At 41.4% G+C, this 22,699-nt stretch overlaps 1 protein-coding gene across 8 annotated transcripts in view; it reads left to right on the top strand.

The window, feature by feature from the left end:
* The window catches only part of LOC117583861 (serine-rich adhesin for platelets), a 41,302-nt gene that overhangs the window by 10,728 nt on the left and 7,875 nt on the right, over positions 1–22,699 (top strand). For 5 of the 8 annotated variants that reach the window (XM_034272482.1, XM_034272488.1, XM_034272486.1 and 2 more), the window contains exons 2-4: positions 11,417–12,236; positions 19,534–20,085; positions 22,187–22,623. In XM_034272482.1, the coding sequence (XP_034128373.1) occupies positions 11,988–12,236; positions 19,534–20,085; positions 22,187–22,623 (1,238 nt within the window). In that variant the 5' untranslated portion in view covers positions 11,417–11,987. Of the gene's footprint in view, positions 1–10,544; positions 10,577–11,416; positions 12,237–19,533; positions 20,086–22,186; positions 22,624–22,699 lie in introns of those variants that run through there. The other 3 variants (XM_034272485.1, XM_034272489.1, XM_034272484.1) reach the window with 2 other exon arrangements.

The raw sequence follows: 22,699 nt of genomic DNA on the forward strand, positions 1-22,699 counted from the left end.
CTCAAACTTTATTTATTTTAATTTGAAGTCCGGTTGCATTTGGAGTGTCAAAACAGAAAAAACATTATTTGTGTTGCTACCTCCTTGTAATATATCATTCGAAGCGGCTTCTTCTTTTGAAATATACTTGAGTGGGTTCTGTTTAAAGCTCCAAGTATTTCTTAACGTACGAATGAAGCTGTCATCGATTATCTTCGGTCATTATTTCCGCATGCAACTGTGAAACAACCAAAAACGTAAAATAAATAAATAATGAAAATTGAAATTTTTGTTTTTGCATTTTGGCCAAGACAAAGAATGAACAAAGAGCGAAGCGAAATTCACTTAGAAACAAAAATGAATTCCAGCTGTCAAAAGGCTGTCAGACTGACGAATTGCCAGACCGTTTTTGTCTCTTTTATTTTTCCCCCTTTCGGTTTTTCTGTTGCTGTTTTTCTTTCATTAAATGCCCTTTTGCGCTGGTTTGTTTCGTTATTTTGTGCAGACAAACAAAACCGAAATTACACACAAAAAATAAAAAAAACACGAAATTAACCGTTAAGTTGTGTAATTTCACCCAAAAATACTAACGGCAAATCATAATCATTTTTTTGTTGTTGTTTCCAACAAGTCATTCCGTTTTTTCTGAGCAGCAGAAGATTTTGCAGCAATTCTCGAATGAGTAAGTGAAAAACAACAAAAGACTTGAGCAACAAACTTGTTGAAATGGGAACAAGAAAGTTGTAAAACGCCAAAGAGGAAGTTAAGGCATTAAGGCCGAACCTTTGGATACCCTTTAAGAGTGAGCTGCAGGCACCGAATTTGTTTACTTATTCTTTTAGCAATTATATTTGCATTTTAGTTTTGTATATGATAAGCAATTAGACCTTTCTGTAGCAGAAGAGAATACACAGCTTTACTTCAGCTGTTAGCAAACATTCGATAAAAATCCACATACCCTCTGCCCTCTGTAGAATAAAGAACAAAAATTATTTGTGACTCAATGGACGCGCAGAAGGGGGAAATTTCATGACAAAACCACATTTGTAGCCTGTGCTGTGTCTGTAGATGATTTCCAGTTTCCAGTTTTAATTAGCATATTGATGCGAGTGAGTATCCATGAGGGCGAGAGCCAGGCAGTGGCAGTGGCAGTGGCAGGGGGAAGGGGTTCTGTCTGACGCCCCCACACTGGACGATGAACAGAGGAATGGGCTACAAAAATTAACTTTAATTTTCAACGAAGCAACGAGCTGCTGTGAGTGACCATCAGAGTTGGGTCGACTCTTGAGAAACTGAACTGAACTGAAACTGGTTTCCAGCTGGCCAACCTACAATAGCAAACTCAACAGATGTGACTCTGACTGTGAATGCGAATGCGAATGCGTTTCTCGACTGACGTCGAGAGTGTCAGTTGACGAGGATGGGTATAGTATAGTATGGGTAGAGTGTTGGGGGTCTGAAGATCTAAAGCTAAACATGGTATTATAAAGTGGAACGCCTTCAAAGTCAAGTTCAATGACGTACTCCAATGTGCCATCCGAGTACTCGGAATTTATTAACAACAAATATCAGAAAAGGTTCGCTTCGTATGGGGCGATAACATTGGATTGGTTCGCTCTGTTGTACATCCTATGTATGGCAATGACAAGCCAAAACAAAGCAGAACGATGGGCGGAGGGGGGACTCTCTGCTTAGGTTAAGCCAAATTAAGCAGAAAGAACAACAACAGCAACAGCGACGACCAGCGACTAAGCGGCCAAGCGGCAACTTGTTAAATAATTTATGTGATAAGGCTGATTGCAAATCGTGTTCAATTTGCATATCTAATAGGCCATAAACTGCTTCTGTTGCATGAAATTAATTCAGCAAAAAAAGGGGACACGCTGAAAGGGTTTCCCTGACTGCTGCCCCTCATAGAACACTTGAATAATGTGTTAAATTTGTTTGTGTTCTCATTGTCCCAGTACTCTGCTATTGTCACGGCTGACAAATCTTCTAACTTTCTTCTCAAACGACTTTCGAGCGCCTTCCTATAGTGTGCATATAATTACGGCCACTGCTGCCATTCTACTCTGCTTTCTGCCAAAGTACTTTTCGCTTTTGCTTTTTGATCCGAGCACCATTGTTGCTGGCAAAGGTGCCACTGGCATTGCCGATGCCACTGCCATTGACAGTTGAGCAGCAAAAAAAAACAGCAACACGAAGAATGTGTCATAAGGTGGTGCAAATAAAGTGAACTGAAATCAAAAGAAATGTCAGAGATTTCACACAGCACAGCAGCCAGCAAGCAATTGGAATCACAGCAATTGGTGGCAGGCCAGCTGCCAGCTGTTTTGGGGTGAAAGTTGTTTCTCCTCACGGAATTTCAACGTTCAGTTTTGGTACTTTAGATCGTGGATACTTTACTCGGGCATATAATTTAGCTGTAATGATATTGAAGCGACACAATTGGTGTCGGAAATTGAACAATGAAAGTTCTGTTTTTGGGCAAAATGAAATTAGAAACTCTCGAGAGTAGTTGTACACGCTATAGCTGTACTAAATGGATGTAAATTAGGTGAGAAAGTAGAAGCTTCCCATGCAGCAAGAAAGCAGCATCTCTCTCCATCTGTCAATTAAAATTCTCAGAGTACCGTGGGTGTTACGCCTGCGCCTGAGCCTTTAACCATAATCAATTCCATTTATGTAAATCCCAGCCATCGATCTGTCTTAGACTGCCAACAAAATTCGCACACCTCCCATGCCAGTTTATGGGGGGAGTCCATCAGCAACGCCATCGCCAAGTTCGTATGTAAATTGAGGCAAGTCTTTTCATTGTTTCCATCTATCGCGAAACTTTTTGCATGTTTTTCCGCAGACCAATTAAAGACCCAAAACCGAACGACAAATGCGCGCTCACCCGCTTGTTTAGTGTCTTCAAATGCTGAAGATTAGCTGGAAATGAATCAGCAAATCAGCTCCAAATTATTATGTAAATGATAATTTCTGTAATGCAAAAAGTCGTCTATCTGCCTGGCCAAAAAAGTAAAAGTGTTAAATTGATAAACATTGTGGAAATGATGCTTCGGTCCAAGTAAAAAGCCATGAAAAATGCAGTAAACAAAATAATACATACATGTTTACAGCTCATATTTCACTTTCGAACAAAGCGACCAAGCGACAAGAAATGGAGACCCACAAGTCGGGGTGGGCCACACAGCCAGCCATCCAGTGACTTCCCTTGTAGGCGTCGCTTGTAATTAACTTTAAGCCCTACAGCCAGCAGGCAGCAGGCAACAGGCAGTCAGCCCTGCCACACTGTGTGGCAACCTCTTTCCTGTGCTCGTTTTTCTTTCGTTACGCTTCATTTAATATGCAGTTCCTGATTTTGTTGTTTCTCTTTTTTTTTGTATTTTGTGTCGGTCTCTCTGTCCGTTCGCATTGCCAAACGGCTCATTTATTTTGTCACATTGAAGCTTGAAAATGCATGTGGGAGTTGGGGGCTGGAATTGGGCATTGGAGTGGGAAAAGGGAAGGCCAGGGAAGGCATGTACGAGCGTGTACATTTTGCGGCTTGATTTTTCAAGTCTGATAAACCCGAGATGTTGGCTTTATTTATTGGTTTGTTTCACTTTCCGTGCCAAACCGCTGTGAGGGCGTATTTTTGTGGCAAACTTTGTCTGTCTGTCTGTCTGAAAATTGCAACTCAATTTAGCTGGCTTCGTTGGTGGATTTATGATATTAACTAAGTTTTAGTCCACACTGCCAGACAAAAGAGTAAAAGTGAGAGATAAATGAGTCATAATTGAATTTATTTCGCCAAAAAGTGAAAGCCGAAAGAATGCTGATTGAGTATCGGTATGCCTTCAAGCAATTCTCAGTTGAAAGTTTCTCTTTGGGCAGAAACAAAAGCATGACTATGTCAACCTACAGTACCATTTCACAACATCAAATTGTTAAGTCAAATAGTCAAAAAAATTGTTTCAAGTTGATTGGCTTGCCATGCTAATCGCATAGGCAAATATTTAAACTGGCCAAAGGCACAAGTGCAAGTGTTAAAAGTAACAGTCAAAAAATTATATTTCAAATGTAAATAAATTTTAAAAAATTTTGTTTCGCATAACAGAGATGGCATCTTTCGCAAGATTAACTTTCAAATTTTTCCCAGATTACACAAGACGGGTGCCAAATTGCATATTACGCATACGCATCGCCATACGCAATGGGTGCAGCTAGCGGAAAATCGCGATGCGATGCGATGTGTCTGTCGCGGTGTTTGTGGCGGTGGTGGTGATGGTGCTGGTGGGCGTCAGCAGGAAATCATAAAATTACAATTTTCATTGGACGGAACAAGTAACTACGAGTACATGCGAGTACGAGTATCTCTATCATTATGGCATATACTTATATCCATATGATATGTCTGAGACAACCAACAGCAATAACAAGCAACGATTACCTGTTCCGTGGGCAGAGTGTGAATGGCTTAGAGGTTGGAACCTGTCGCTGCTTTTGGCCCAGGTCTGCCCCAAGCTATATTTATGTAATTGTGTAAAATGAGTGAAATGCTCGAAGGAGCCATTTAGTTGTACAAATAAATTACAAACCATAAATTTCTATTCTGTTCAAATGTCAACTCGATTACACGACAATTGGCTCATTTGCCTAATTAAACGAAACGGGCCAAAACGCCCACGGGACAAGCAAAAGTGCGGGTGCTGATCAACAAGTCTCGTTATAAGATTTGTTTTCCACAAAGTATATAATTAAACGATTTGCGTATTTGCCTATCTCCACCACCCCTTTTGTCTCTCTTTGTCTTACACGGAAGTCGTAGACAGATGAAAAGATTACTTTTGCGTGTGACTAATAATAGTTGCTAAGCGAGTTACTCGTACGTACACTTCATACACTCTTCAAGTAATATTTGTACCAACAAAATTAGATTAAAAATGAATTATATTCCAAGCTGCAAACAAAAGAACCCCAACAGAAACCAATTCAAAGGCCCAGCCCTAGTATAAAATGACGGAAGCCGGCCTCAATTGTGGTTTCCATCATATGTAGACAGATAAATATAGACACATATATATAGTTTGATATATCAAAAGACATTTAGAGGCGTACCCGCTCAATTGTGGCGGCAATGAATAAATGATTTTGTTCCCCCGATATATTTTCATAATTGAATTGTAGCAAAAATAAAGCAAACAAAATAGATTATTTCTGTTGAAAAATTAAGCCAACTACATCAAAAGAGATTGAGACACACAACACACACACAAATCATAAGGTTAAAGATTAATGTTGAAAGGTTTGAAGCGAGATAAAAAAGAGAGATAATTATTATGGAAAGACCAGAACAAGGAAAACCATAAATTGAATTAATATGAAAAAAGAATTACAATTAACTGAAAGGAATTACAATTAAGTGTGCAAATTTATAACCAAAGAACTGTCCAAAATGTTGACAGTTAAAAACTTTAATAAAACTTGTAACCAGATTCAGCAATTCTAATTGAAGTATTTTCTGGAAAATGGCAAATTTTCGTCCAGTTAAAGGAATTTCTTAACTTTTGCACATAAGTTTTCCTTATGGCAGGCATCATTAAAATTAAGAATCCACAAATTTTAATCCCAAATGGCATCCAATTTAATATTTCACCTCCTTCTGCTTCAGTCAAACCATATCCAAGCATTGAAATTCGACACTCGACAGCTGCCCATACAGTTTTGTAACGCAATGTAATACGTTAAGATCCCAATTTATCGCTGGTGTTCATTCACACTTGCTGTCCAACTCTTGGACTTGGATTTGGAGCGTGCTGCCGCTGTTGCTGTTGCTTCTGTTTCGGTGTCGCACACAAATCAAATTCAAATTAGAACACTCGAAAAACACACGCGAATGCGGGCCAATTATGCAAATTGTCTTAAAGTCTGTCTCTGAATCAAATTTGCATATCGGTCAATTGTTGCACGATTTTCGTGGTGTGCTCTGCGCACGCGTTGCAAATACGTAAAAGTGTTAAATAAAATACAATAAATGTTGGTGTGTAATGTTTGGTACATATTGCTGTATTTATGTGGAATATTTTTAGTCGTGTAACGTAACGCACGTTCAATGCCAATATGACACCCCCACTGCTTTGCATACACACTACCATTGTTGCCTTTCGGTCTTTTTTTGGACTTATGCGTATAAATAGACATGGTACTGGTACCGTGGTATGTATGTACATATGTTTGGTTTGTATTTTTTTTGTGCACCCACACATTTTGAACTATTTTTAAACAAATGGCAAATCAATCATTGCTGTGGGGGAAGTCGAAAAAAATGTAATGCAAAACCAAACTTTACGGGATCGGAAACGTTTACTTCTGTGCGTTACATATATCCACTGTGTGCACAAATACAATATACCCTAATTACTCTTCGAGTACCGGGTTTATAAATTATGCAAAGAGATCCAGGGAATAGGAGGATGAAAGCCAATTTAATCACGTTAATAAAAACTACCTTTGCGCGCACCCACACTCACTTATCGAGAGGTGCAAGTGTAAGGAGAATTGTTTTTGGTTAATTTCGAGAGTGTAAAGCCATAGGGTACGGTAATAAACAAAAATAAAATAGCTAAAGGAAAAAATGATCGTCACTGAGACAAATATACGAGCATTTGCGAAAAAAAAGTATAAACTGTAAAGCAAACATAAATAATCCATTTTCACTTGCCTTTTACATTCTTCTTTTCCTCATTGCGCTTCTTCTTTTCGCATGTGTCATGAAGCACTTATTGTCCTCTTCACACACATGCATACGTAACGCCCGCGACAATACGACGAAACGAACGAAACGAAATAAATGCAACGGGATCGAGCGAGAGATTCTAATAAGAGCACAGATTTTGGGCACATTAATTTAGGGTGAGGCATTGGGACGGAAGTTCGTACGCACACACTCAACGAGAGAGAGACAGACTAGCACGAATTGGGTTGCCTCACCCTATTATGAGACACTTGAAATGAGAGCGCAGACACTCGCTCTTTGCTTTTTGCGCCTCTTCTTTTTTCTTGCGCTTTAATATGATTGCATGGTAAAGGGAGGGGAAAACTTAGCGCCTTTTTTGGCATATTTTCACACACACACATTGCAAGCCCTTGGTGCAAATTTAGAACATTCTTGCTCTATGTACGTACATACATTTGTACGCAAAATAATTCACTTTTAACACTTCACTTTCACATATTGCCGTTTAGCCTCGTTGTGCTCCTCCGCATTTGATCTCGCATTTTTTGGCCATTAAATGCTCAACCATATCACCATATTTCACTGCACTTCACTAACACACACTTCACTTTCACATATTGTCGCATATTTCGCAAATGATCTCGCATTTTTTGTCCACTAAATGTTCAACCATTGCACCACATTTTATTTCACTTCACTAACACACACTTCACTTTCACATATTGCCGCATACTTCCAGCGACGATCTGCTTCTAGCCTCGCTGTGCTTCTCCGCAATTGATCTCGCATTTTTTGCCCATTTAATGCTCAACCATTTCAATACACTTCACCATCAAACACTTGTTGTTGTACACTGCACATTAATTCACAGCTGCACGATAGCTTTTCCCGTTTAGTTTCCCGAATTTTCCCGTATTTTTCCCGATTTTTCCGATTTTTCGCGGACCAAATCCCTACCGGACCGAACGCGCTGACCGATTTTTGACTAATGGGATAGGGATGAGGAAGATGCAAAAGAGGTAAACTGCGTAGGTGTTGGTGGCTTAGGCCGCGCTCCCCTACTCAAAATCTACTGCACATATATTGAGACGTGCACTTGGGCCTAGTGCTCTCTGGGATTTTGTGCAAGCCGACCAGAGCAGTGTAGGGTGAATCTACGTTTTTGAAACAGATTGCATGGGATTTGCGCTGTAGAGATTTGGAATGTTTGCTCTCTTAACAGTTAGCTAATGAGGAAGTCAAAAGGAGAAAGAATAAGAAAATGTTGAGCTGCTGAAGTGCTGGCATGGATTCATGTCAAAGTAAGCGGAAAATCGATTGGAAAATATAAAGGGAGTTAAATTTATGATTTATTTTAAATAAACGTTCAATATGCTGTTTTTTTTATGTTATATTTTTCTTTATGGTTCTCTTTGGTTTTCTTGTGAGAGCGAGAGAGCAAAGTAACGGCGAAACCACGCGAGACTGAGCTCTGTCGTTCTTTTTGCTTTGTACGAGTGAATAGGAAAGGCAATTGGATTCTTGGTGTTGGTGGCTTATGACTCGCTCTCCTACTTGCAAATCGGATGCACATTTATTATGGGTGATTTCACATTTTTGGAACTCTCTTTGCATTTGACTGTGTAATTGTCAGTAAAAAGGGAAGAGAAGAAGAAGATGCGCTGCTGGAGTGCTGGCTTGAATCAAAATGAAATAAATCGTCTCGGAAAAGATTTCCTTCACTTGATCTCGATCGGAAAATGCTTAGAAAAGTTCGGAAATTGTAAAGGAAAAAAAATTTAATATTTATTATCCAGAAACCATCATAATGCGCTGTTTTTTTTTTGGTTCTATTTGGATTTCGTTTGAGAGCGAGAGAGCAAAGTAACTGTTAAAACAACACAAGACTGGGCTCTCTCGTTTTGTTTTTTGTATGTGTGAATAGAAAAGGCAATTGGGTTCTTGGTGTTGGTGGCTTAAGACTCGCTCTCCTACTTGCAAATCGGATGCACATTTATTGTGTCGAGCACTTTGACTATCCATCTCTGGAATTCCGACAAGCCGTCTAAATCAGAGTAGGGTGATTTCACATTTTTGGTACATTCTCCGTTCGCTTTGAGATCTATAGATCTGAAATGTTCGCTCCCTTTGCATTTGACTAATTGTCAGTAAAAAGGGTGGGAGATGAATAAGATGCGCTGCTGGAGTGCTGGCTTGAATTCAAATTAAAGAAAGTGTCCCAGAAAAGTTTTCTGTCACTAAACTCGATCGGGAAATGCTTAGACAAAATGTGGAAATTGTAAAGGTAGTTAAAACGAGAAGGGACGCGTGTGAGACGCTCCTTACGCGTCTTACATACATCCACTTTGTGCACAAACACAATATACCCTATTTACTCTTCGAGTACCGGGTATACAAATGAGGGATTAACCTACATAGAAACACTCGGACTGTACAATAGTTTGAGGCAACAATTTCTGTCAAATTACGCATCCGATTGATATGGAAATGACTGGAAATCGATACCGAACCAACCGCAGAAACCTCTCCATACAAAACGACTTTCGCTTTGGGCAATTATTGTGGCAAAAAAACTATTTCGAGCAGTTGTGTTGATATTTCCTTAATGCGGTTGGGTGACAGAAACACCGTAAAGAAATAATCATAATAATTACACTGACCTTCGGTGAAGTGTCTTGGGTACCGCTACATAGCCACCACAGTGGACTTGAGCGACTCAGTTTGAAAACCATTTTTTCTCTGTGGTTATTTTCGCCTTGCTATTCGTAGTTGAAGCTGTGGCTAGAACTTGACTTGGAAATGTAACACAAAAAATTACTTTCAAATAGCCAAGTTCTTCCATAAACATACTTGCATCTAAAATCTTTCATTAGATGTCTCTGGAAGGACTAAGATATATAATTTTTTTTTTTATACCCCAAATATATACTCAAAGTACTCTAAACCAATTTTTTCTGGACAAAAAAAAATATATATTAAAATTTTTAAATGGTATCGCAAAAGACAAATATGATATTTAAATTATTAAATAATTATAAACAATGACTTTCAATTATTAAAACTAGAATACACATGAGTTTTATAGGATTTAAAAATACTTAAAAGTTGGATAATTATAAAAAATAATTCCGAAAACGAAAGAATTGGACAACGAACTGGATTTTTGCATCAATTAAATTCTTCTGTGACTTGCAAATATATCTTACAGATCTTTGAATTAATTCCCCCGAATTCCTTCGCAAAAGTCTAATGCATTCCCATTCGTTTTCTTCCATGTGCAATCAGCGCAACCTTTTGGCCACAAACTACACCAAATAAATCAAACGATAGGAAAAACAAAAAATAAATTGGCAAATCGGACGCGGCTCCCTTTCGCCCGAGTGGCTTCCCGGCGTAGCATTAAATTTATGCCAACGCTTTATTATACAAAATTACGCTTAATTAAATTTTAATTAACACAATCAACTAGCGCACACACTGCAGGAAAAAGTTAAAGAAGAAACCGGCAAAACGTGTCCAAAATACGAACAACCAATTTGTGAATGTGGAGTACGCCTGCGTGCCACAGAAAAAATTCCAAAAAACAAAAACGAGACTACGAGGCGGGGTGTTTATTTCTAGGCAAAGTGCTAAAAGATTCAACGTATTCACCAAAACCAAAAACCAAAACGAGTGCAAGTTCAACGGCGAAAACGGGTTTTCCATTTCCCTGCCGGCCACAACAACACAGCATAGCACATGAGGAAATTAATGCCTGAGCAGCCAGGCTAACTAAAGCAAAGCAAAGCAAAGCGGGAAGGAGAGGAGTGCAGGCAGTGGAAACTTAGTAACAGTTACTATTTAGCGGTGGGCCACAGCTACAGCAACAGCCACAGCATAAAATATGCACTCAAATGCCTTTGGCTCTCTCTCACTCTTGGGCGCACTGCATCCGATGTGTCTGTGCTGAAAATCAGACCTTTTTCTGTGAGGTTTCAGTGTTAATGCTGTTCAACACTTGTTTTGACAGCTTTAATGGGTGTAACAGGGAAACCAGAGCCTTGAAAATGACACAACTTCACATTTTGAAGATTTATTTTAGTTGTTCAGCTGAACTGACAAGTCTGAACTCTCAACCACTGTTCATCCAACACAAAAAAATATAAATATGGTAAATGAAGTTCTTTCACAATTTGGACAATTACAAATGATGTGAGTGTCATCAGGCGACACGCGTACGGGGACTATCCTCCACCTGACTACCTGAAATAATAGCGAAACAACAAATTAAATTAAAGCTAAGCAAAAACATAAAAAATAGAGATACAAGAGCTACAAGTGGACACACATGTCCGAGATGTGCTGAGCGCCCCGAGCTCTGAGGCGGAAATAGACTGTGACATCCGCTGACAGCGAGAGGGAGAGAGGCAGAGACAGAGACAGAGACAGAGACAATCAAAGAATCTAAGAGCCGCTGCCGCTGTGTCTCTGACTCTTTCCATATCCGCTGGACGTTGGCCGCAAAATTTAATTAGAAATCTGCACGACGCGTCCGACTGGAGGATTGAGGAGGGAGTCAGTTCAAAGCACTTTTGCTTCCGCCTAGAAAATAACAACAACAAAAAACTACAAACTACTCTTATACATATATCCCATATCTGTATACATTTTCTCACTTTTGCCAGAGATAATTAACTAACAAAATTTCTTTCAACTCTGCTCTTGTCATTCCAGCCAGCAGTCAGCAGTCACAGCCTCATAGAAAAGCCTCAAATTAGACCGTGAAAGCAATAAAAATCAAAAGAGAGGCAAATAACCAGCAAAGCGTGCAAAAGGAAAAGCCAAGAAAATTATAGTTTGAGGGCGTGCGGGAAGTTATTTTGTGTGTGTGTGTGCCACGTGCACACACAGTAGCAGTGGCCAGGGCCTAGAATAGCTAGAAAATTATTATTATGATAATAAATTAAAGTTGCCATTAATTTAGCCAAAACGAAACGCGAACGATCGCAGTAGAGCGACCCTAGAACCCCTTGGACGGTAGACTGTAGACGGTAGCATAATAACAATAAATAATAATTTAAAATAGGCGAAGCAACCAGAACAAAGAAGCTGTGCAAGTAACAGAGGCATCTCCGCCTCCAAATCCTCCAGAGAAAGAGACCCGAGCAGCAACAGCAGCAGCTAAAAGAAAAATAAAAATAAACCCTGAAGAAAACCGAAAAGCAGCTCGAGCGCATCGAGCGTGCAAATTAAAAGCGCACAACAGTAGCTCCCGAGGAACAACCAGAGCTATAGCAGCAGCAACATGGAAGTGGCTACAACAAACAATCACAGTCAGAGCCATCATCATCATCATCATCTGCAGGCAGCAGCAGCAGCAGCCCAGTCCCATGGCAATGGTGGGCTGGTGGGGGCTGGGAGCACCGGCTCCCGTTCCCCATTCCAGCGTGAGGTGCGTGAATGGCAACGCATCGATCCCAATACTGGAGCTCTGTTTAGTGGACGTTTGGAGGCAGATCGCTGGATAAATGGACCACTGAACAGCTATGGCAAGGTGAGTTACAACATCTAGAGATGGCCGCGTGATTATTTATTCTTTATTATTTTTGTGAGCACCGAACGAACACACACGGGGGCGAGTTGTATGCACTGCAAAAAGGGAAGGCTCTTGAGCTTCTCTCAAACTATCGTGTATATGTTGGACCATCTCCAGAAAACAATACCAAACTTAAATGCGATTACTTTTGGCTCTGATTGATGGCAGCCCATGGCTGGTCCATGCTGCTGCTGCGGTCTGCTCCCGTCTAGACCTAATTGCTGTTGCTCTTTGTTTGTCCATCGTCGTTTAAATGAAATTGAAAGGTCCGCTCTACGCTATACGCTCTACGCTCTTCGATCTGCACTCTTCCAGACACTTGGCACTAGACTCTGGACTGGACTGTTCTCTAAATGGAGAGGCGTTCACTAATTTAGTAGAGACTGTGGCAATTGCCGCTTGATTGCTAGTTTGGGTTTCCTAGCTTCCTTTGATTTTAATCAGTTAATAGTTTATTTAGTTGAATACCCAAGGCTACCCTGTGAGTAGGCAGAAAAGAGCAGGCAAGAAGGAGCAACAGAAGTACGAAGGCAGAAAATCGTTAAAAAATCAATTGGGATATTTATGAGGCAGAAGTAAAATAATAAATGAAAGCTTAAATATTATTCTAAATATTTTGGTGTAACTTTAAACAATTGGAAAGTGCCATTACGCTGTGCAACAACTTTTCCAAATGTCTGGCATTTAATGATTGGATTGGGCAGCACCGTTAGCAAACCCAATAACTTAAGAACCTGAATGATGTTGGCCTCATGGTGGTTAGCGAATACCACAAGTCCAATTGGACACTGCAAACTTTCCTTCCCACCAACCCAACTCCAAGAGAAACCAAGACATGGACATGGACATGGTGTGGCCACAGATAGGAGTATTCACTGTAAACGTTGACCGTTTTTACTCAACCATAATTAACAGGTCACACGCACACTCGCACATTCGCTGTGAAGCGAAACAATCAGAGAAATAAAATTAATACGATTCCGAATTGCTGAAATACAGCAAGAGAGAGAGAGAGACTGTGCGCTGTGTGCCACTTGTGCAGAGATCTTTTCCATCATTTCTGTGGGGGGCTTTCGGTTTAATCTTTTTGCACATACACTCTTGGGGCGAAACAAAGATGATAATTAATTCGTACTATTCTTCAGATTTCACTTGTCTTTGGGCTATGGCTTGTCTTGTCCATTGATTGCTCTAGAATTTTGTCGGTTAATTATAAATGGTGAAGCACTTCGCGGTGCCTATCGTTAAATTTATGCCTGTTCATCCACTGGCAGACAGTCGGTCCAACGAGCCGTCATCATCACCCATCATCATCTTGGTCTTGGTCGTGTGTGGTGGAGTCTTTGCGCCTCGAGTGCCTTCGCAAAACAAACAAAAAACCAAATAAAACCTCATCTGAAATAGCAGCAGATACTTAAAACAGATCTGAACTCTAAGATACTCTACAACATTCTAGCCGATTCGATTTGCTCTGCTCTGCTGGAAGAACTTCCATCAAATGTAATGACATCATGGCTCAGGTATTGGCGGCACTCAAACTACAACTTGAGAGATTAATCCAAATAATGATGTGATTTTTGTTTAACATTTGGTGAATTCTGATCGGCTTATAAAAACAATAATAAGTAATAATGGAGTATCCCTACCCTACCCTTTCGTGCATGAGATCATAGTGGAATATCTTTAGTGCTAGGATCTTAATGGTATATGAAAATATGGATAATTATATTTAGAATATTTTAAGAGCGACTTTCTATATTTTTCTACACAATCTATGTATTTTAGATGGACTACTTAGACTCTTCTTTACAGGCCCTTAAACATTTGTTATATATTATTTCCTTCTGCAAATTCCTCTCCATATATCAGGCTTACCTTTTTTGAAGATCAGTTAAGGCACCAACAACTTTCTGTAATGATCGACTTCGGTTCAGTTCAAAGTTGACATTTGAAATGCAATCTTCCTGGTGCACCCAACCAAAAAATTGTCGGCTCATTTAATGACCGAACAGTCACTCAATTTGGCTGTTACATTCATCCGATCGCTGCTGATATGCCCTTTTTCAGCTGATAGCTTTTATGACTGCAGGGTATTCGAGGCAACAGGGAAACACCAGACAGTAACGAAGGAAAGAAAGAAACAGAAACAATCCCATTGAAAGCTGTTTCATTCCGCTGACTTTGTAGCCAGAGCTTATCGCGATTGAACTTTGTTGCCACTGACGACGCGGCTGAGACTGACCGAAAAGATGAAAGAGGCTTGCGGAGAAGGCGATCGAATGTACAATCGAGGGGAAACGATCAGGCAGTAAGAATTTGCCAAAGAGTAGTCAGTCCTAGTGCCGCCGCATCAGCTTCAGTTTCAGTCTCAGTTTAAAGAGGTGCTCGGAATCGAATTTGATTGCCAAGTCCGGGATATGGTCCCCTTGCTTGCTGCTGCCGGCAAAGTCAAAGGCAATGCGCGCCTTGCTTGCCGGCACAGATCACAGATGAAATCAATTTGGCAATAGTCAATAAACGAGAGGAGAGCAGAGCAGACGCACCCAGCCAGCCAGCCAGGCAGTCACCGTTAGGCAACACACAGATGGATAGCTCCATGACAACTTCTTCATTAGCATTATGGATTGTTGCAACAAGCAAACGAACAGAACCTAACCGAACCGAACCCAAACCAAACCAAACCAAAGAGCAATGGCAAAAATTTACATTTACATTTTCCAAACGATTTTTGCAGCATGCAAGCGCAAAAGCAAGCTCAGACTTCAGCATTTGAATTATTTGCCTGCAGTTGGAGTTGTGGGCACTGTCTCTCTATTTCTGGCCATGTTGCCACAATGTTGCAGTTGTCTAACGGTATAAAGCCGCTGGCAATGCCGCCGCCGCAGCCACCTTTGTGGGTCACTAGGTTGCCACAAGCACAAGTCTAACCAGAAAAAAAGAGATGCTGCAAGTACCAGGGGAAGATGCAACCAGCCAGCCAGCCAGCCAGCCAGCCAGCCAGTCAGCCACTCGAGAGATTTTCTTTACTTGTGGTCAAGGTGTGACGACTCTCTGGTAGGTGAGATATAAGTGTGGGTATCTTCTGGTGTGTAAGTTTTGCTCTGTAAGCCATTAGGCCATTTGGCTTTGGCCTGACACACACGTAAATTACTTGCAACTAATTGAGGATGTCAACTGACGTGTCTTACTTCAATTAAGTGTTTCCTCTGCCCATTAATGAACTCTCTACACACAAACAGACAGCGGAAAAATATATGTAGAGATGGTTGGTTGCGGTTGGTGGACACTCCGGGAGCGTGGTGGGGCGACTTGGGGCATCAACTTCAATGACGCAAACCGGGCTACATATACATACCGCTCCACTCGTTTGATTTGCTACGAGCACTCTCCTGCAGCTCCACTATATAGAGATATAAAGCCAACGAGATCGTGACAGAAATAATGCATATAAAAATGTATATTATTATAGTTTAGGCATCAGGCGGGCAAAAAGAAGCATCCAACAAAATGGCCTGTGTGCAAAAGGAAGGGCGCAGGAGAGCAATTTGTTCGCCGAACAGTGGTGTGGGATATAAAGGGAATAGGGAATAAATGTACCATATCCAACATCTATACGATGCAGGCTTTATTTTCCAGTTTGAATTAAATGATTCAATCCAAATGCCATCCAATTTCTAACCGATTTCCTTTGCATACCATCCAATCTCTTACGGGTATTCTTCTCAATCCCAATTCTCTTCTCTAACTGCAATATGCAATAATGTATGGCCTGCACATTCCACTGTGCACAGTACCAAAGTCAGTGCCAGCTAAAAATAAAAAAGAGTCAACGCTTTGGCATGTCTATGCAGGCGATCTGTGTGTGAGAGAGCTGCCAGCCATGCAGCCATCCCAGCCAGAAAAGGCGACATGCATGCCACGGACTAAAGGACTGAAAGACTGAGAGAGACTGTAAGACAGGCGAATGGACAGACACACAGACATGGGGCAGAGTCAAGAGACAGAGTCAGCAGCAGCAGGCAGGAGATAGACAGTCAATCTTATGGCCACAGACAGGCAGACAGACGGCCACGACGACGAAGACGATGTCGACTACAGTGAGGATGATAATAATGATGATCATCATCATCATCATCATCATCATCGTGGTGTAGCATCATTAAATTCGTTTCAGAGCATGGCCCAGGCATAGGCACAAAATATTTTGGCATAGACCGAAAAGCAAAGAAAAATAGAAGGAAAAAAACAAAAAAAAAACCGAAAGCAAAGCCAAAGTCTCTTCCTCTACATCATCACGACTTTGGCTGTTATAATATATGCGGGAAGCGCTCTGTGGCAAGTCGTGGCGAGGTCTGCATTTCATTGAACCTTCAACTTGACTTTGCAATACGGATTTGGGATTTTGGTATTCAGCAATTTTCAATTTTGTCTTTCGTACTCTGCGAGGCTACCTTCGATCTGCTGCAGGCTCTCTGGCTGTAGCTTTTATCAGCATTGCCACAGCGGCTGCAGCGGAGTGTAGAGTGTAGAGTGTAGCTGCCTGGCTGCCTCAAGTTCGAGATCATGACACTGATCATTCGGCTGATCATTTTGGCCATGCTAAAATAATTCATTTACAGTTGGCTTTCTTTCGCCAGCTGCCGATGTTGGCTGCTGGCTGTGGCTTTGATTGAGGCAACCCCCTCTGGGGGACAGCAAGCTGTGAGTTTCAACAGCCATGCAGATTGGCACAGCTTAATTAGCTTCAGCAGACAACGAGACTCCAAGATCAAGACCAAGACAACAACCAGGCCACGAAATAAAAAACTTGCCTGCCAGCCAGCCAGCCAGCCAGCCAGCCAGCCAGCCAGCCTACACATGGCCACCAACAGAAAGCTTAAATGGCACACAGCAAGAGTGCAGAACATCGAACATCGAACAGCATTTTGGTTAGAAGTAAAAGAGGTCAACGATAGACAGGCACACACTGCAGGAACTACAGCGGCTGCAGGCTCTCCAAACAAAATGCAGAACCAAGAGACAAAAAAAAAAGAGTCTCCTCTCCTCCTGACTCCATGGCTATAATATGGCGTGAGAAACTCTGGCAGAACGTGCATGGCCCAAGGGTTCGAAACTTTGCTTATGCTCAATAATTTATGTCTGCTGTCCCGTCCCGCAACATTTTTTGTACGTACTCGTACCCTTTCTTGGTCACAGTCTGTGCTCAAGGATGAGAGTGTGACTTTAGGGAACCGCCAGATATGATTGTTATGCCGCGGCCATTTCGGGGCCTGCGGTTATTGGAGAAGCTGAAAGTTGCAGGTCAAAGAATTCGAATTCGAGGTTGAATGGAAGGGCACAAATGAAACGAATTGATTGAGAACTTTTCAAAGGGATATAGCCCTGAACTGAAATACGCAGGGTACAGTGCATAACAGAAGCATAAGGCGGCTGTTGGAGATTGAGATAGAAGAACCGCAATAATCTCTGAATGAAAATGATTACTGATGGAACAGAGTAACGAAAAGGAATCGTTTAAAGAAAAAAATAACCACACAAAAATCAGCATAAATATGTGATTCAACTAGAACAAAATTAGCATAAAATTCTGCAAATATTTCTATGAATCTAGTTCCCATTATTGCACACAGAACTGTGCCACCACCCGCTGAAGTAATACCCTCTATTTTCCCATCTAATGAAGCTAATTATAAAGATCTCACCACAGTCGCGTACTGTGGCCCATTCTCCAAGTCAAAACAAAGAGACAAACAATCTAGAACCCAAAAACCCCTGAAATGACTCAACCGCATAAGAAAATTGCGCAGAATATGAATTTTTCATTGCATTTTTTATTGTTTCTTCCACCGCCCTGCGGGACGGTAGAACATTCAAATTTTTGTATAAAGACAATGCTGGCTGCACTTTGACTCTGAACCAGCCGTTTCCATTTGGTCATTGACGCGAATGGGCCACAAAAACTGGACATGGACACGGAGACACACGGACAGGCGTGGCAAGGAGCGGACTAAAGTTTTTATTTGGGGCATATAATACATGTTTAGCACTATAAATCATCAAAGCAATCGATTGCCACAATCGATCTGTGGCCATTTCAAATGTGTTTTGTACATTTTACAGTGTTCTATATTTTCTAGATTCTCTTTGCAACAGGGGTACACCACACAACGTTGGGGCAATGAATTCTCAATATTTTCTAATTTAAAGTGCAACAAGTATTTCTCTTAATAAAACAATCAATCTAGAAAGGGTGTGCCAGGCTTCGGTTTCCGCAGTTCAACATTTTCTCTCCACTGTTTTAGTTTTTCTTCTGTGGTGTGTCATGGCACGACCCAATGAACGGATCTGCTAATTGTTCGAGTGCAAAAGGGTGCAGTTGCCGAGAGTCTCTCGTTTTGATTTGTGGCTGGCTGGCTGGCTGGCTGGCTGGTCACGTGTGCCGTAAGCGAGCGAGCAACAGCTGTCCAGATAAGAGCCGCCACGGAGCACAGATCATGAAGCACGGCGAAGTGATCAAGCGGCTAGGCGAGACGCTTGACGGTCAAGTGTTTCGTCTAGCAACTTTCATACGCCCAGTTGCCGAATGCCGAATGCCGAATGCCATGCGACAAACCAAACACTTTAAACGCCCCACACGAGGGACACACCCACAAAAAAGTAAAACCTACACACACGTATCACATATGTATCTGTATGCTACATACATACAATCGCCATCGGTTTGGATTGCTTGTTTAATGTTTTATTTATATCATTTGTAAGAGATTTGAATGTTTGTTTAGGCAGGGAATGGCCAAGAGCTAAGCATTTATCGGACCGGTAATTGAGATATAAATTAGATCAAACGAAATCGGATACTTTCGGGTGTTTGCATAGGATGGACAATAATGAGAATGTAATGATAAAATAATAAATGAATATACAAGACACATTGTGGCAATACTTCAACTAGAAATCTATCAATAATAATGATAAAGTTTTATTAGACATAATTGAGTATTTCTTGGACTACAATGGAAATTATTTTGCTGCGTTTCACCCACTATGGATGTATCAACACTTTCAGTTCCCCGCAATCGTCCAACTAAATTGATGAAAAATCTTACTAAAATACTAAAAGATACCAAACAAATACCAAAAAATAGCACAATTAATTATTAAACAAAATTCCTTTGATCCACTCATTATCCTGCCATTCACTCAATCCCGCAACTCTCTTTCTCTCTCTCCCATCTCTTCCTCTCTCTCCCTGCAGATATCCGATTCCCAAAACATCTCACAGCCGAACGGCACACAGCACACACAGCGAAAACAGTTGGAAGTGCTGAAGGCACGCACCGCCAACGGCGCCATGCAGGTGATACGCACACAGACAGTACAAAAGACCTCATCCACCACCAGCAGCAGCACATCGCGCGGCTGGGCCGCATCCTCCACATCCACATCCACCACGACACGCACCAGTGTTCCTACTCCGCCAACCATTTGGTCACCGCCGGCATCCAGATGCAGGTCCAAGCCCATGCCCAGGCCCAGGCCCACCTCTCAGAGTGTTGACATCTGTGAGCTTAGCGACGATGATAGCAGTCTCAGTGGCAGTCTAAGCAGCGACATTGGCATCGTATCCCCGGCCATGTCGACGCTGCGCAAGCTGAGCAATGGCCAGGAGCACATCGACGATCATGTTGATTTTGTTGTGATTAATGGTGAAGGCAGCGATCAAGACGCTGACGTCGCTCATTTGCACAAACTCGGACACAATTTGTTACCCGATACGGCTCCAAGTTTGAAATTGAGCAATCTAATGGTAAGTCCGTCGCCCGTCGTTGCCCATTGCCCAAATGCCCATTGGCTATTGGACAGACTAGACTCCGAATACTCCTCCTATGCGGTAGTCCACCAGCTTTTGTGCCTCTACAATTTTTCACTCGCTCGCTTCTTGTGGCTTTTCTTTTTGCTTTTTGTTTGTTTGTTTGCTTATTTTTTTCTGTTGGCTCATTAGCATGCGCTGAGTTGATGTTTGCTTGTGTTTTCTGTGCCTTTGCCTTTGCCTGTGCTTTTGCTTTTGCAGTCATTTTTCTTTCCGAACTGGCTGGAGGAGTACGGAGTACGAGTAATCTCCTGCCACGGCCATGGCAATGACCGAAAATGGTCAGTTGTTAACGGTCTCTGATTGTTGTTGTTGTTATTCAAGGGGGAAATGCTCATGCTCCGAGCTGCGGGAAAAATCATCGTGAAAACTTGTAATGATCCATGGATGAGAGGGTGGGAAAATGTTATTGGCCAGCAGATTGATGTGAAGTGAGGAACCCCCCACTGATTGTGGGTTACAGAAACCAAGAGGAAGTCCACAATAATGTGGCAGAAGTGTGTACTGCTTGAATTTTCTCTTAATCAGATTCTCGAGTACAATATTTGCTTAATTTCAATTCTATATTAGGCATTTCTGCTACTAACAGAGACTCATTTTATGATATTTAATATTTGTATCAATTTTCACATTGCATCAAAAGACTTTTAATACATATTTCGATCTAAAACTTCAGTTCTTGGTACCATAGCTGATCCAACATTACTTTTTACATCTCTAGGTGGGGTTTTCCTTTCCCAAGTTGAGCTGAGGTCATCTGACGCAGCCATAAAAGTATTATCAATAGATTAGTAGCCGCAATCATAGGAGAACATCAGACAGGCTACCAAAAAAAATGAACAAAAGTCACAGCTCGTCGTCTGCAATTGGCAAAATGCCATACATCACAGTCTAGAAAGAACACCAGACTAGACGACACACCCCCACACACGCTCTCTCTCTCTCTGTCTGTCTGGTTCTAATGAGCGATTGAGTCAGCAATCGATATGGAATGGAATTAAAATCGATAATAATAGCACAGGCCCAATTAGGCGTTGCTTAGCACTTCAATCGGGAGTCACATTTGGGTCATGACCACAATGGAAATTTCTTGGCAACTCTCTCGTCGCTCATTAGGCCAACCAGTAAAAAAAACTGTCTAATTATTGAGCAGCGCTCACAAAAAACTTTGCTGCGAAAGTGTCTTGCCGCCAGACACAACCGCCCACAATCAGCAGTCAGTTCGGGTCCATCAAACTTGACACCAAACAATTTCTTTGGCCAAGTTTTTTCCCTATTTCAGCACAAATATAAATGAAAGAGATGAAGTAATATACGAGTAGAGAGTAGGAGAAGATTTCTATGTTTTCCTGAGGGTAGAAGTTGGAGATGTTCAGGAAGCTATAAAAAAAATAGTTATTGCAAAAAGACAATTAGTTTTTGGTTGGTTGGAAGACTTATAGGATTTACATTTTAAGTAACTGATTTTCTGAGTTTTGCCTGGGGAAATAATTACAGCCAGAGATGATTAACTGCTTATCGAGTTATATAAATGAAAATAAGTCACCATCGATCCATGCCTATGCCTACAGCTCTACGGGATTTCACATTGTTATTCCATAATCTGTGCATTTTGAAATATTATTTAATCAAATAACTAGACCTTAGACTATATTACTTATGCTTATCATACACCCAACAATCATCGATACTTTGATATAGATTCTTGCATTGCGGAAACTCATTTAGCCAAGGCTACAAATTACACACCGACAAATATACATATATAGAGTCAAATGGGACTTAAGTGCTAAGCACTTCCTTAAGCAGTTCCTGTCAAATAATGCACCCACTCCTTTGAGCATACAAATAACAATTACAGCCAGCAAAAAATAAATAAATGGAATATAAACAGAACGAGGGGGAGACACGACACGAGACACCCGCACTCGAGCTGAGCTCAGGCTTTGGCCCAGGCTCAGGCTCAGGCTCTTCTTTTGTGTTTTTATATGTTTTATCTTATTTTTATATATTTTTACGTTTGCCTTGCCATTTACAGAAAAGCAGTTCGAGTATTTCCAGCCAAAGCAGCAACAATTCAAATTTAACAACTGCAACAGCCACAGCGGGCAACACCCACAGAAGTGCGGGCAAAATAAGCCTACATGCAATTGTTGGACCAGAATCATCATCATCATCCACATCCACATCCACATCCACGTCGTCCGCTTGGGCCAAGCAGCAGCAGCAGCAGCAGCAGGCCGACTTATATGGCCAGCCACCATCAGCCAGCAGCAGCAGCAGTCGCGTGGGTGTATCCCAAGCTCAGCCTCAGTCTCAGTCTCAGTCTCAGCTTGGTACTGGATCTGATGCTGACGTAGCTGTTGCTGTTGCTGTTGCTGGTGGTGGTGGTGGTAGTACGCCAACGCGACTTCGTCGTGATTTGGAAAGTTTCCGGCATTATAACGATGACGCTGCGAACGACGATGATTTGCGGTGAGTGAGCAGCAGTGGCACAAAATTCTCAAAAATCTCATGGCATTATCCAAATGGAACTCTGATACCAAGCACA

This window comes from Drosophila guanche, unplaced genomic scaffold, assembly GCF_900245975.1.
Source record: "Drosophila guanche unplaced genomic scaffold, DGUA_6, whole genome shotgun sequence".
NCBI lineage: Eukaryota > Metazoa > Arthropoda > Insecta > Diptera > Drosophilidae > Drosophila > Drosophila guanche.